The 15,551-nt window shown below is 35.7% G+C and overlaps 1 protein-coding gene across 2 annotated transcripts in view; it reads right to left on the bottom strand.

Annotated features, from left to right (window-relative positions):
- LOC115229954 (peroxidase-like protein) overlaps positions 1 to 15,551 on the bottom strand; it is a 77,373-nt gene that overhangs the window by 35,759 nt on the left and 26,063 nt on the right. For both annotated transcript variants that reach the window (XM_036499269.1, XM_029800217.2), the window contains exons 5-9: positions 9,730 to 9,938; positions 4,531 to 4,710; positions 1,800 to 1,884; positions 440 to 546; positions 1 to 64 (exon numbers count right to left, since the gene is read on the bottom strand). The exon at positions 1 to 64 is cut by the window's left edge and continues 38 nt beyond it. In XM_036499269.1, the coding sequence (XP_036355162.1) occupies positions 1 to 64; positions 440 to 546; positions 1,800 to 1,884; positions 4,531 to 4,710; positions 9,730 to 9,938 (645 nt within the window). The remainder of the gene's footprint in view (positions 65 to 439; positions 547 to 1,799; positions 1,885 to 4,530; positions 4,711 to 9,729; positions 9,939 to 15,551) is intronic.

Below are 15,551 nucleotides of genomic sequence, written 5' to 3'. Positions count from 1 at the left end.
GTGGAAGCATAAACGGCTCCTCCGTCAATATAAGCCGAAATCTGGTTCACCTGTTCTCGAAAACCTAAAACAAATTGCATAAAACCAATACTAAACGAAGTTTTTTAATAAGTAACTGTTCAAAATGAAAGCTATTTTAATCTTGCAGAATAGTTATAAAATGTCGAATTTTTCCTGATTTTTCTCTGAATCTCCTTTTCTTTGATCATTGTAAGATAAAATATTGAATTTATATTGCAAATATTGAATATAATATAATTTGTATTGGGTTTTTAAAGGAATAATGTTATTTAAATTAAGTTTGATATACAAAAAAAAAAATCAATTCAAAATTGATAAAAGAATTATGCTCTTTGGAATTGCTTCATGTGTTTCACATACACATTCGGAGAAATACACGTTGCATTTCACATATTTAAAGTAATAATCGCGTGCTTACCGAAATTACATTTAGAATTTGGTGATTGCATAGAACGGACAAAATTTAAACAAGTTTTCTTGAAATGCCTGTCATTTGATGGAATTGGAATAGGAAAACACGATTCTCTAGATTTAAATGAAAAAAAATATATAACAAACAATAGCTAAAAATAGAAATCATATTTGAAAACAAATCACAGAAATTAAAATCATAGATGAATTATAACTGAAAAACAAAACGAAACAAAAAAGCAAATGCATTTCTTATAGAGTTAATGAAAGCCACTTCGCTGTATGTATCTTCGCTAGAGTGATCACCTGGCAAATAATAAATACGTGATTCAAATCAAGTCACTGACATTATTTTTTTAATGGCGATGAGTGATGGATTCAATAGAGCGCGGGACCAAATGTGCCGAACTATCATATAATCATACTGTACTCTAGTGAAAGCAAAGGAAAAAAACAACAACTTTGTATGGTAGCTGGTAGAAGACCAAATAAAAGAAAAATAGAAAAGAAACAAAAACAGCATATCGATTGAACCCCCTGCTATCTGGAACGTGACATGCAATTTTTTCCCTCAGGATGTTGAGGTATATTCGGCAATGTATATCTCGGGCAACTTTAGCAAGCATTTATAGCCAGACTTTCGGTGTTTGAATAACTTCCTCACTTCCTCCATCATTCTCAGAGCCCCTGCAGAAAATTGTATGCGTGTTTGCTGTTTCTTTTTTAACTGTGCCATAATTAAACTAATACCAGGGTATCAGAGTTAGGAATGGTCAATCCCAGATTAGAGTCCATCAATCTCCTCCCGGATTACCATTGGATTTGGACACTGTTTCTGACTATGAACTACGTAAGATGTCTGTTGTACCACAGGATGTTCTGTGCTGAAGTTTCCCGAAAGAGAGAAGAGAGAGAGAGAGAGAGAGAGAGAGAGAGAGAGAGAGAGAGAGAGAGAGAGCGGTTATTCCACTAGTAGCAGTGAATATTTTCCTTACATACGAAGGATTTCCAACTCTGTTATTTACGATAAGGTAGACTGATTTAGTAAAAGTTAAGCAACTTTTCTTATAGACGCAGTTCACATTATGTGAGGGTGATATGAAGGACTGGCATTTCAACCAGTAAGTCAACGACTTGACTGCTGCCCTGTTACCTCTTTTTTCTCTCCGTATTTATATGGTGTGTCAAGAGTAAATCCTTTTTGTGGAGCTCATCTCCAGTTATTGATAACAGCTGGATATCGCTGGTTGTGAAATAAGTAAAATTAAAAGAGAATTCAAATTTGCATCACAGATTCTACCTAACTTCATTTTCTATGATGCCTAAAAGAATGTTTTAACCAATGCCGAATGCGCTTTATGTGTTACCTATTTCTAAGATCTACTTCTAAACGTTTTCGGACATCATCAGGAATATCATCAATACAGCAAGATATGTCGGCATGCTGAAAACCTGAAATGAAACAAAAGTGAAGTGAAATTAAAATAAGATATAGAGTGAATAAACTGAGTGCGAATATTAATTCTATTCTATTCTGAATAGTTTTTTCGCAAATCAGCAAAAGATTTATTTACCAATTTCTATACCGGAACAAACATTTTTGGTTTAGCTCTGGACATCCAGAGTATTCTGTCACTGAGGCGACCAAATCAAGTTGAAACACCGTGGCTGGAGATCCACGGGCGTTTTGATCGAAGCACTGTATTTTTTAACACGCAAGTTTCTTTGAGAAATTTGTTTTGAGGCAAAATGTTACAGCTAGTTCTGTTTTTATACACACTATAAATGTTATACATACCGGTATTTTAATCTAAGAGTGATTCAAGTGCATGTATTAACTTAATCCATCTAAATTTCGACCCATTATGGTAATGTTTCCAAGACTTGTTAAGAAAGGTGAGTGTATAATATAGTTTAAAGGGAAGCGAAAAAACTGTATTTTATAACTTGGGTAGAGAGAATTGTCAAAAAAATCAAGATACATATGAAAATTAACGTAAAATTGGGGTCAGAAATGATATATCTGATAAGAACAACAGAACTCCGACAGATGACTAACTGGCAGACACTGATAAGGGATAGGTAACATTTTCCATTTGAGATCGAGTATCTACGATGCTTGTAAGATTTAAGGTGGTACATAAACCGGATAAAAACTTTATATAACTTACAGTCCGGGTTGATTTTTCCCCCCACCATGTTTGATAAAATAAGTGCAAAACATATACTGAAGGGTCAATCAATTTTTCATTAAAAATCAGTGACTGTAATAAAATGCAGCAACAAATGATGTAAAGTAAGGAGTAATAATGGGTGATAAAGTCAACAGTTCGATTTTACGCAGCCAAACGAATTTAAGTTCTCTTGCATTGCTTATTAAAAAACATGAAAGCCTTTTTCCCTATTTTCCCTTTCTCACACTTAGCCAAAAAAATCATGCGTTTTGTCAAAAAGAAACCAATACATATTTTTTATTTATATTTTATTTACAGGCTTCGAAAGAAAAGAACAATTCCACCTGAACAGAATTTGTATTAGAGTGACAGAACTAGCGCGGTGCTCCACCGTTTTTGTTAACTTAGTCTGGAATTTGTGTTAAAAAATGCAGTATGTGAAATTAATGCTTCATAAAAATTTCCATTGAATCATTAGGTAAAACAACTTTTAATTAGATAACATACAATGGTTTATTAACTAATTCTAAAACGTAATTACTTAATTAACGAATTATTTTTGTTTTCTTTCAAAATACAAGATTTAATTGCTAACAAAGTCTGAAATGGGAGTAATAATATTGAGAAAACACACACAAACTGTAACAAAAGTAGGATGATTCTCTGTCATAATAACATATATTTCTTTACTACCCACAATGGGCTAAACATAGAGGGGACAAACAAGGACAGTCAAAGGGATTAAGTCGATTACATCGACCCTAGTGCGTAACTGGTACTTAATTTATCGACCCCGAAAGGATGAAAGGCAAAGTCGACCTCGGCGGAATTTGAACCCAGAACACGTGACAGCAGACGAAATACGGCTACGCATTTCGCCCGACGTGCTAACGATTCTGCCAGCTCGCCGCCTTTCTCTGTCATAATAATATATTTAATAAAAGTGACAAGCTGAATCTGTAATGCAAGTTCGATACTGCATTGATGCGTTTCTTTTGATTAATTTCTGTATCTGTCATTTCAACCAGCTGTCAATACATGGCAATAGGTTGACTTGATATGGTATATTTTGGTGAAGGTGAAGCCTTTGATAATGATTCAACCCTCGATTTCATTAACTATTGTAGAAAATTTTCGTGTGCGAACCCACAACGAAATAGCAAACTGTTTCTAAGATTTCTTCCAATCTATTAACACTTGCTGATAGCTACCAGATGTTGATTTTGGCTAGTATATATCTCACTATCACTTTCGTCACTCGCCGTTCCATGTAAGTGGTTCAACTTTAAGAGTTCAATTTTTTTTTACGTGGCACCTATGGAAAGAGTTGTTTACTATAACCTTAAATCGATTCAAGACTTGTGAGTTAAATCAGAATGATGGAAACTGTGTGGCAGGATATCAGGTGGACAAGATCTACAGTTTAAGGATCAGCATTGTTATACACAGTGCTACTTTGATTTTTTCTTAAGATTACATTAAGGATACAAACGTCGGTAGAATGCTCAAGTACAATTGAGAAGTAATTCTTTTGATCAAATATTGGAATCTTTATTCATTGACGCTGACGAAATATCCTTTATATTCATACAAATACATAAACCAATACATAAATCTACAGCTTAAGAGACAAAGGAGTTTCTGGGTGGTAACTCGACCTACTATAATGAACAATTTTATTTCACACAAACTATTTCCTATCTTAGACATTCTCGACTGAGATTACATAGAAGCAAAAAATCTACAGTATATGTTGCATAGTAAATGATAATTCTTTTATCAAGTCATTGTAGCTCACAAGTTCTACACTTTCTTATAGGATCATTTACACTAGCCGTGCCAAGCGCCGAGTGTTACGGAGTATGGCTCACACACACACACGCGCGCGTGCATGCGAGCACTTATAATCATAGATTATGCTTACCTGTGTCTACAGGTGTATTCGTAATATCATGGTCAATGAATTGTCCCCATTGCATCACCATATGGGAAACAAACGGGTTTCGTGTATTTTCCGAGTCTGCTTCATGAATTGTAGTACTGACCAACCGCGCACTGGGTAAGGGATTGCCAAACACTCCCAGAGTTCTTGGTGATGATACACCTAAGAGAAAAAAGCAACAACAAAAACAACGATAATGATTTACAAACTAGGTACAAAGTTACAGATTCATAGAAATGACCACAGCCGATTTAATTGACTCCATTTCTTCACTGCTACTTTATTTTATGGACTCCAGAAGAATCAAAGGTGAAGGCCTGAAGAAACTTCTAACTTGGCCCCCACCTGCAAAGTCATGCGTTGTTTATTTTGATATTAGGGCATCATGTCATGCACATATAGTTGTGATGCATATGCCTGGTGTACCCTTATCAGAAGGGTAGTCATGATGGATACATTGGGCTTCGTATATTTGTGCCCCAGCGTACGTTGATGTCCTGCTTTCTCATCAGTAATAATAATAATAATAATAATAATAATAATATAATAATAATAATAATAATAATAATTATTATTATTATTTCTACTATAACCACAAGACCTAAAATTTATGGGAAGAGTGCTAATCAATTACATCGACCCCGGTGCAAAACTGGAAGTTTATTCATCGACCTCGAAAGAATGAAAGGCACAGTTAACCTCGGCTGAATTCGAACTAGAACGTAAGAACAGACGAAATGCTGCTAAGCATTTTGTCTGGCGTTCTAACTATTCTGTGTCTCTCTGCCTTAATAATAATAATAATAATAATAATAATAATAATAATAATAATAATAATAATAATAATAATAATAATAATAATAATAATAATAATAATAATAATAATAATAATAATCCTTTCTACTAAAGGCACAAGACCTGAAATTTGGTGGCAAGGGACTAGTCAATTACATCGGCCCCAATGTTTGTTTGGTACTTAATTTATTGACTCCGAAAAGATGAAATGCGAAATCGACCTCGGCGAAATTTGAATTCAGAATGTAAGAACGGACGAAATGACGCCAAGCATTTTATCCGGTATGCAAACGATTCTGTCGGCTCACCGCCTTAATAATAATAATAATAACAACAACAACAACAACAACAACAACAACAACAACAACAACAACAACAACAACAACAACAACAACAACAACAACAACAACAACAACAACAACAACAACAACAACAACAACAACAACAACAATAATAATAATAAGTAAAATTTTCTCTCTCGACTAGGAAAAAAAATTATAGTATGAGCTAGAGACCAACTACCTTGAATAAAATGATTTAGATAACAAAAGAAAAAGATAAAAATACGGACTGAATGAAAACGGAATTAAAAAATATTCTGTGACCGAAATAGAGAGAAAAATTATTCTGTGGCCGACATCCTGCAAGATTCAGCAGAGAGGAAGTATGCCAGAAGAAAATCTAGCAATGAATCAAATACTTTAGCTAAAACTTGATTTTTGTTGCACAGGACCAAATCCGAGCCACGAAAAACGACAGATATGAAATAATATATAAATAAAAAATAATATTAAAATCAAGTAAAGACTATGCGACCAATATAATGAGACAGTTGGCTATCTCATTTATGGCTGCCTAGTCATTGCAAAGTCCAGATATATTTATAGATACGGAGGAGCAGGCTGCAGTACCTTCTTGGCAACATACAGACACTTCGAAGTGAAAATAAGAAAATACATAAACATGTTTTTCTGACTCTTTGTTCTTAGGATGACTTGGTGAAGCATGGAAAGATGTGTAAATACGAAATGTATTCGATAGAAGATGTATCTCATCAACATCGGAGGTATGAATGGCAAACACGAGACATGACAACGACTTTACAATAATCTATTTTTAATCTCTTTTAATTGTTGTATTTGAAGAGAGCGGCAGTGCCCATGCTTTTACAGGCCCTCCGAGATTCATACACATACCACAAGACCGCAAGTGCAGAAACCGAATTGTTTTCATACTCCAACTCTCTACATCAACTTGTTTCATCTCCTAAACACAATCCTAGCCAATATACAAAACATTTCAAACGCTCTTGATCTATTCCTCCCCTCTAGATCTAACCGCATTCGGGCCGTAGCTGTTTGTGTCTATCAGGTCGTCTGACTATTGTTGCATCGCAACTACCCATCACGTATTTGCTTATTAACCGACGCTTCTACCGACAAAACTTACACTAATTTAAGTCAACTTATTGGTCGGAGCTCTGCTAGTTTTAAGCTAACTGTTCTTGGGAGCCAATGTGCCAAACATCGGGCCCATTAAAACAGTTTGACGTATCTTAAGCATCTTCCTACACAATAAAACACAATTCCCCCTGCTCCAAGTAGTTCACTCATAACTGCGCCACAGCTGTTCAGGTACAAAATAAGGCCCACAATGATTGGAGAAACTGGGCGGTGCATGACCAAGGCTTCAATTGTTTCTAGACCTTTCTCCGGACAACAAAAGCTGCATCCAAGTATCAAACGCCTTTCAAGTTTTTTCAACCGCAGTGAATCCTATTGATCTCTAGCCAAAAAGATCCCTACAAACTTTGTACAATTCTCTTTTCTTCTACTTTTCAGCCATACTGACTGTATAAGGCCCTCATAGAGAAATCCTTTCACCTTCGCTATGTACTTTGCACACATTCGATGATTCTCCGCCAAAGTTATCTCTTTTCATCATGTTAGTCTCACTCCTTGCACTAGCTATTTAATGAAACAATATAAAAGCTAAGCTTTCACTGTTTTCAAGAATCAAAGGTATATCACTCTTTTCATGTCTTTGATGAATATAACAGGCAAGGATATACTGTCGTTTGTGATATACTTTTTTCTGCTTTTTTTCTTTACTTTTCTTGGAACTGATCTGGGTTCATTTTGCCTGTTTCGTAAAGTTAGCAAAGCTGTAGTTGCTTTTTGCTGCTAAAGTAATTAAAAGGATGATAGATCTGTAGAGTCGGTAGAACATCGAACGAAATGTAGTGACTCGCTACGTTATGAATTTAAACCTACCGAAGTCAATTTTCTCTTAGTCCTCCGGTGTCGATAAAATATAATACCTGTTAGATGGCATCAACTAACACCCTCCCGTCAAAAATTAGAAAGCATGATAAATTTTAATTAGTCACCAGACCAGTTTTGGGACAGAATACAAAGACTACTTTACTAAATACCGTGAAGCATCTAGTTTGGTGTTCAGTAACTCAACTTCGTCCACTGCTTTTATAACAAAACATTTATTTTTATTTAGTGCAGACCAATTTTTTTATGTGATGAATACGGTTGCTTGAATTGACCGGCAGCTTATTTTGTGAAAAATACTTTTATTGATTATTGATCTAAGGATTTCATGGAATGGTGACCCTAGTAAGAATTGATATCAGGACTATGAGGTACTGACGTTTGAATATTGTGAAAACTCAAGTTCAACCTTTTCCGTTTGTGCCGATTCCATTACCCAAGGGATAGTAACAAAATTCTAATGTTTAAACAGAAAAGCAAAGCTTGCAGAAGAGAGTCAGCGCAAACTGTTCTTTCACGATTCCTGTAAGAAATTTCTTACGAATTGATCGAACGGCGTTTGCTATTTTTTAGAATTTGCTTCGAGTCTCACTAGCAACAATCCCTGATTTTCTGACTCTTTGTTCTTAGGATGACTTGGTGAAGCATGGAAAGATGTGTAAATACGAAATGTATTCGATAGAAGATGTATCTCATCAACATCGGAGGTATGAATGGCGAAGTTGATCATCATGACATTTAAATCAAGTAGAGAAAAAGAAAATGTTGGATCTCTCATTTTAGCACGTACCTATTTGCAAGGTAGACCGAGCAGCCTGTCTTGACCATGGACACGGCGCAGGGTTGGTGGTAGCCTATAAACGGATTATACTCTCGGCTGATAAACTGATAACTTTTGGATTTAATCTTCTGCAGCTAACATATTTGTTCCACGAGACGATCTTGAAGAAATAAAAACATACACAGATGCGTGCGCGTACACAATCTCTGTATGTGTCTCCCTCTCTCACTCATACGCACACACATCTTATAATAATTCTGCTTGTCATTGAGTTTATTAGCCTGTTGGTAATGCTTTCACGTTATTAGAGAAAAAGAGGGAGAAAGAAAAGAGAGAGAAAGAAAGAGAGAAAAGAGAGAGAGAAGCGTCCATGACATGAGATAGAAGGAATGTAATTGTAACGCTTTCACGCGATTAGTTGAAGGGAAAGAGAGGAGAAAGAAAGAGAAAAAACGAGGATAAGGCGAAGAGTTAAACAAAAAGAGAGAGAAAGAAAAAGAACGAGAGAGAAGCGTCCATGACGTGAGGTAGGGCGAACGTAATATTATTACTTGGTCAAAAAAGTTAGTTTAAGGTAGAGGAGAGTTAAAATATAATTTTAGCCGAAGGGTGATGTTCTGATGGTGAGATTAAAGAAAGGCAGAGAGAGAGAGAGAGAGAGAGAGAGAGAGAGAGAGAGAGAGAGAGAGAGAGAGAGAGAGAGATAGTGTGTGTGTGTGTTGAGAAGGGAAAGAGAAAGAGAGGGGGAGAGCGAGGTGATGATGATGGTGGCGGTGGTGGTGCTGAGTGAATAGTGAAAAGTGTATTTTAAAAAATTTAACTAAGTTTTTTTTATATTACCTATCACTTAACACATGCGCCTAAGTGCAATTCTGTGAAATATTCACGCTTATTTACTTGGCACATATATGCAATTTAATTAAATGTTGTATCATATGTACAGGATATTGTTTTTGTTTACGAGGAAAAATGGAAAAATAAGAGGAAAGATTTTATGAGTGCTGTGTATTAAGTCTATAAAATTGTGCATAAAGTATATAAAGTGTATATGTAAAGTGCATTAAGTAATCATCGTATTTCAATTTCTTTCACTTTTTAATGAATAGCAGATGAGTGACTATCTTTCCACACAGACACAATGCAGGCTACACGTTCAGGTTTTTTTTAGATAAAATTTTCAGAAATAGCCCAATAGGTTTATCCTTAATTCCACGAAATATTCACGGGTTCAGTTAGTACACATAATGTTTTTGAAAGAAAATATTATAGAATTGAGAATTCAAAGGGATTTTGATAATTTTTAGGGAATTAAAAAGGATTTACCGTCATCATACCACGGTGAAAGGAATCGCTTCAATGGCATACCAGCTTTGCCCCACAAAGGTTTCTGGAGATTGTTGCAAGAACCATCAGCCTCTCTGAATTTAGAGTTAGGACTACATCGGGGAGTACGGAATGGACAGCGAAATTCAGGCTGTGGAACATCACTTAGTTCTGGAAGTATGCTCAACTCCTTTTTGGTAAGACCAAGCCTATAATAATAATAATAATAATAATAATAATAATAATAATAATAATAATAATAATAATAATAATAATAATAATAATAATAATAATAATAATAATAATATAATAATAATAATAATAATAATAATAATGATGATGATGATGATGATGATGATGATGATGATGATAATAACAATAATACACTGAATATTTTGCAACAAGTATGGACTTGACAGCAGAAAAGTGGTACGAACATAAACCCGAAGGCATCATCGAAAATGATAATGCAAAGATCCTATGAGATGTTATGATTCAGTGTGACCATGAGATAGAGAGTAGGAAGCCATACGTAGTATTAACTAAGAAAGAAAGCAAACGGTGCTGGATCATAAGTATAGCATACACAGCTGACAACAAGGTACACGATAATAATGAAGAAAGAAAAGTCGATAGATATGATAGGTTAGCTTGGGAGGTTAAGCAGTTGTGATCGCCGAAAAAGGAACTCCTGGAGTAATGTATGCGTGGCTGGCTTGCTGCCTGCAGCCTACCGTACCATGCTACCCGTTCTTTTCAACTGTCAAATGCTTTTCTGATTATTCTGGTCGTGCCGAGGAGGCAAACCTTTTGCAACAGTTCTACTGGGCACTCTATTCTGATACTGTCCTCAAAGACCCCACAATAATTGGCACTATTTTCATCTATTATTATTATTATTATTATTATTATTATTATTATTATTATTATTATTATTATTATTATTGAGTGAGAGAGCAGTGCATGCCATCAAAGTGACATTGGGGTAAAATATACGAAGCCCAGTATACCCATCATAACTACCCGTCTGATAAGGGTACACCAGGCACATGCATCACAACCATATGTGCGTGACATGGTGATCTCATATCAAGATAAACAGCGCATGACATTGTAGGTGGGACTCAGTTAGAATTTTCTTCTAGTCCAGTAGCCCATCCCGCTCAAAAGGTCCCTGAATAAGGATTGTTTAAGGATGTTGAACGAACCACCCATGTTTCCAAAGGTGAATTATCCAAACCCTTAAAAATTCCCCTCAACACACGGCTATGATGCTCCCCCACTACTTCTGCTCGTGGTCAGCCACCAAGGGACATGGTCAACTGGTTTAAGTCAAACAACTGACAAGCAAATCTGTGGTATTGAGCAGAATATTTGCTGTAGCCCATCTTTTATACCAAGACAAAACAATGTACAAGATAACACTTCCAATCAGTTAAAATCAGAAGCCACGAGAGCCTCTGTCTGGTACTGCATCAGGGCATTTATTATTATTATTATTATTCAGTAGTTTTATTTTTATAGCGTGCTTTCACTTCACTACCTAGCGCAGCTCTGTGTGCCTTAGGTATGTGCTGTGATTTGTTGTGATGCTCTGATGGTTATTGTATGGAAAGTGTTCTACGTAGGATGTGTGCAGTGCCTAGTAGTGCAATTTTCTGTATGTTATATGTGTTTGTAAGTCTTGGTGTTTTTGTTATGTATTTGTCTGAATATTTTTTATCATGCCTAATGCACCTACTATGATAGGAATTGTTTTTGTTTTTAGATTCCACATTCTGGTTACCTCTATTTCCAGGTCTTTGTATTTTGAAAGTTTCTCCATTTCTTTTAGAGATACGTTGTCATCTGCCGTTATTGATACATCAATTAGAAAGCATTTTTTTTCTTCATGATCTCTGACAACTATATCTGGTCTGTTGGCTTTAATTTCTCTATCTGTGTGTATCGGCATATCCCAGAGTATGGTTGCTTTCTCGTTTTCTGTGACCTTTTCTGGTGTGTGCCTATACCATCTTTTTTCTGTTGTTATTCCATAATGTTGGCATAGCTTCCAGTGTATGTAGGTTCCAACTCTGTCATGTCTGTGAATATTTTCCTTCTTAGCCAGGACTGGGCAGCCAGAGATAATATGATTTATTGTTTCTTGTCCATCTCCACATATTCTTCAGTTACTTGTTATATTTCTTTTCATTACATGTTTTTGGTAATTTCTGGTGGGGAGGCTTTGGTCTTGTGCTGCAATTAAAAATCCCTCTGTCTCTGCTTTGAGTCCTGAGCTTCTCAACCATTGCTGGAATTTTTCTTTGTCTATTTCTTTTGCGTTTAGTTTAGTCCAGTATTTACCATGAAGGGGCTTTTCTTGCCATCGTTTTATCATGGTTCGTTGCTGTTCTATTTTTAGTTTGGATTTCATTTGTTTTATAGCTTTTGTTGTTGTTTCTTCTTCTTCTTCTTCTTCTCTTCTTCTTCTTCTTCTTCTTCTTCTTCTCTTCTTCTTCTTCTCTTCTCTTCTTCTTCTCTTCTTCTTCTTCTTCTTCTTCTTCTTCTCTTCTTCTTCTTCATATTTATTAGGTGGTATGATTTCTTGTTTGTATTTGTCAGCTTCCTTAAATACTGAGAACAGTTTTTTGTTTTGCTCGTGTTTTGCTGCTATTTGTATCAGTTTTCCTTCCTTCTGAACTAGATATTTTTGCAGTCCTATGGTGGTTATTTTATAGTAGTTTTCCAGCTGTATAAGGCCTCTACCACCTTCACGTTGTATATATAGTCTTTCTATGTCAGAGTTTGGGTGATGCATCCTAGATCCTGTCATTATTTTTCTTGTTTTCCTATCTATTTTGGTCAGTTCATTTAGTGTCCAGTTAAGGATATTGTAGCTGTAACTTATAACTGGGACAGCTAAAGTGTTAATACCTATTATCTTGTTTTTAGCATTTCATTTGTGTGTGTTGTGTCGTATCTAGTTCATGGATTCCTAAGTATTTGTAAGTTTGGCTTTGGTCTAATTCTTTTATTTCATTGGTTTTATCTAGTGTGATGTTGCTACTCTTAACTAGTTTTCCTCTTTTCAGGGTTACTTTAGCGCATTTTTCTAATCCAAATTTCATATCTATTTCCTTGGTAAATCGATGAACTGTTTTTAATAGTGTTTCCAGCTGTTTGTCATTTGCAGCGTATAGTTTTAGGTCATCCATATATAAAAGGTGGCTGATCGTTTTGCCGTAACATTTATATCCGCATCTAGTTCTATTTAGCATATCAGATAGAGGTGACAGTGCCAAGCAGAAAAGGAGTGGAGAGAGCGTGTCTCCCTGGAATATTCTCTTCTAATGGGGATGGCTTTGGTTTTCATGAGTCCTTCTTTTGTTTGGAGCTGTAGCACTGTTTGCCATTTATTCATAGAGTACCCTATGAATTTTATAATTATTAGTGCTACTTTGTTAATGGCTAGTGTTTCGAGGATCTATGTGTGGGGGATGCTATCAAACGCCTTTTTGTAGTCGATCCAGGCCATACTGAGGCCTTTCTTCTTTCTGTCTTCAGTTGTGGCTTTATTGATCATTAGTTGATCTTTACAGCCATATGAGCCTTTGCGGCATCCATTCTGCTCTTCTGGAAACAGGTTGTTTTCGTCCAGGTGCTTGTTCAACCTTTGCGATATCATTGCAGTAAATGCCTTGTACATTGTAGGGAGACAGGTTATTGGTCTGTAGTTTTCTGGTTTTGCTGTCTCATTTGATTTGGGAATTAAGATGGTTTTCCCCTTCGTGAGCCATTCAGGCATTGTCTCTGGCTCTGCTAGTATGTTGTTAAAGTTTTCAGCCAGCTTTTTGTGCATTCCTGTTAGATATTTCAACCAGAAGTTGGGGATCTTGTCAAGCCCAGGTGCCTTCCAGTTGCTTAGTCTTTGCAGTGCCTGGGTGACCTCTTCAGTTATTATGGGGGTCCAAAGTTGCTCAGATGCTGAGTTTGTTGTTTTAATACTCCTTTTTTTTGGTTGTTCGTTCGCCGACCATATTTCTCTCCAGAATTCTTTCACTTCTTCTGCCGTTGGTGCTGCAGTGATTTCTATTTTATTTTTGCCAAGTTCTTGGTAGAACTTTTGGGGATTGGAGTTGAACTTTTTGTTTTGTTCAAAGAAGCGCTGGCGTTTCTCGTACCGGCGGATCCATTGTGCTTTGGCAAGGATATCTTGCTTCAGCTTTTCTTTTATCTCAGGTAAATCTTTTTCTGTGATGTTATATTTGCGGAGTATTTTTGTTTTCTTTTTGTTGCTCACTAGCGTTGATTGTCTACTGATTTCATTAAGAATCGACAGATCTTTTCTCATTTTTTGTATTTTGTTTTGGATGTTATTTATCCACAGGGTTTGTTTGGGTGGTGGTACTCCTATCTGGATGGGTTTGAGTGAGTATCCAGCTTCTTTTGTGGCTGCAGTGGCTGCTGCGTATACTAAGTCATTTAGCTGAGTGATATCGCTTTTTATTTCAGTGGCTATTAGTTCCGTGACGGCTAGGTTTATGCTGTTTATAATTGGTGTTGTTGTTTCGTCTATTTTGATTTTTTGGAGGTATGTTCGGTGGTCCATTTTGAACTCTGTGATTTTCAGTTCTTTGATTATTTTACTTTTTATATTATCATAATCATTAGGCTCCCCTTCGTTGTTTCCAGGTTTTACATTTGTATCGCTTTCTTTCTTATTTATATGTTTGTTTGCCGTGTTTTGGCTTACGGTCTGGGTTTGTTGTTTTTTGTTTACATCGTGTTTGTTGGGACTGTTACGTTTGTCTTCGTGTTCTACTGTTTCAGTGTTTATATTATTGGGCATTGTTGTGTGGCTTCTATCTTCATTTTCCTGGTGTATTTTTTCTTTTAGATGTTCTATTTCTATTTCTGATATTTTTTTGCGTCGAGAATGTATCTTCGTACGTTAGCTAGTTTATTAGGGTTCATTGTTGTATCCAAGTCTATATTTATGTTATTTTCCTTCCATATTTTATATGTATGTGTTGTTGTGTTCTCATTTTTTGGGTAGAGCGCTGCTGTGAAGTATGCGTGTAGGATAGAAATGTATTCCTCACGTGTCCATTTATGTCTTTTGGGTTTTATTTGCGGGACATGAGTAACAACGTCCTGCCCATTATTTTGACGGTCGTCATTTTCGTAGGGTACCGGTCCGTTCATTTCTGTTGCCACATTGTTTTGCACGTGTAGTTTTTCGTACATTTTGTGTTGTAAATTTAAAGTACGTACTTCCCGATTGTTATTCTTGGGTTGAATAATATCGGTGGTATTTAATTTCTTCGTAGTTTTTTTGTACATGATGTTTGGGGTCGGGGATTATCTGGTGTTGATGGAACGTAATGTCCACGCATGTTTACATGTGTTGTCTTAGAGGTGGAGATGATATCGAGTTAAAATACATCATTTCGTTTCGAAAATAGTAATAAATTTCAATGAGTATTACTTACTCGGATATAGTCCAATCCTTTGTTAGTAAATTTTTGGCTCCATACGATGTCTTTGTTTTCGATGTTTGTGGATAGATTTCGGAGCTCTGTTTTATCGTTCTTACATCTTAAACGTCCCCCGGTGTATCTTCCCGTCCCCCGGTGTATCTTATTATTATTATTATTATTATTATTATTATTATTATTATTATTATTATTGAGTGAGAGAGCAGTGCATGCCATCAAAGTGACACTGGGGTAAAATATACGAAGCCCATTATTATTATTATCATTATTATTATTATTTTATTATTATTATTATTATTATTATTATTATTATTATTATTTGCTTGCATTGTTGTCGACGGT

This window comes from Octopus sinensis, linkage group LG2, assembly GCF_006345805.1.
Source record: "Octopus sinensis linkage group LG2, ASM634580v1, whole genome shotgun sequence".
Classification (NCBI taxonomy): domain Eukaryota; kingdom Metazoa; phylum Mollusca; class Cephalopoda; order Octopoda; family Octopodidae; genus Octopus; species Octopus sinensis.
Note: the sequence above shows the minus strand (reverse complement) of the source record. Positions and strands in the feature narration are given on the sequence as shown.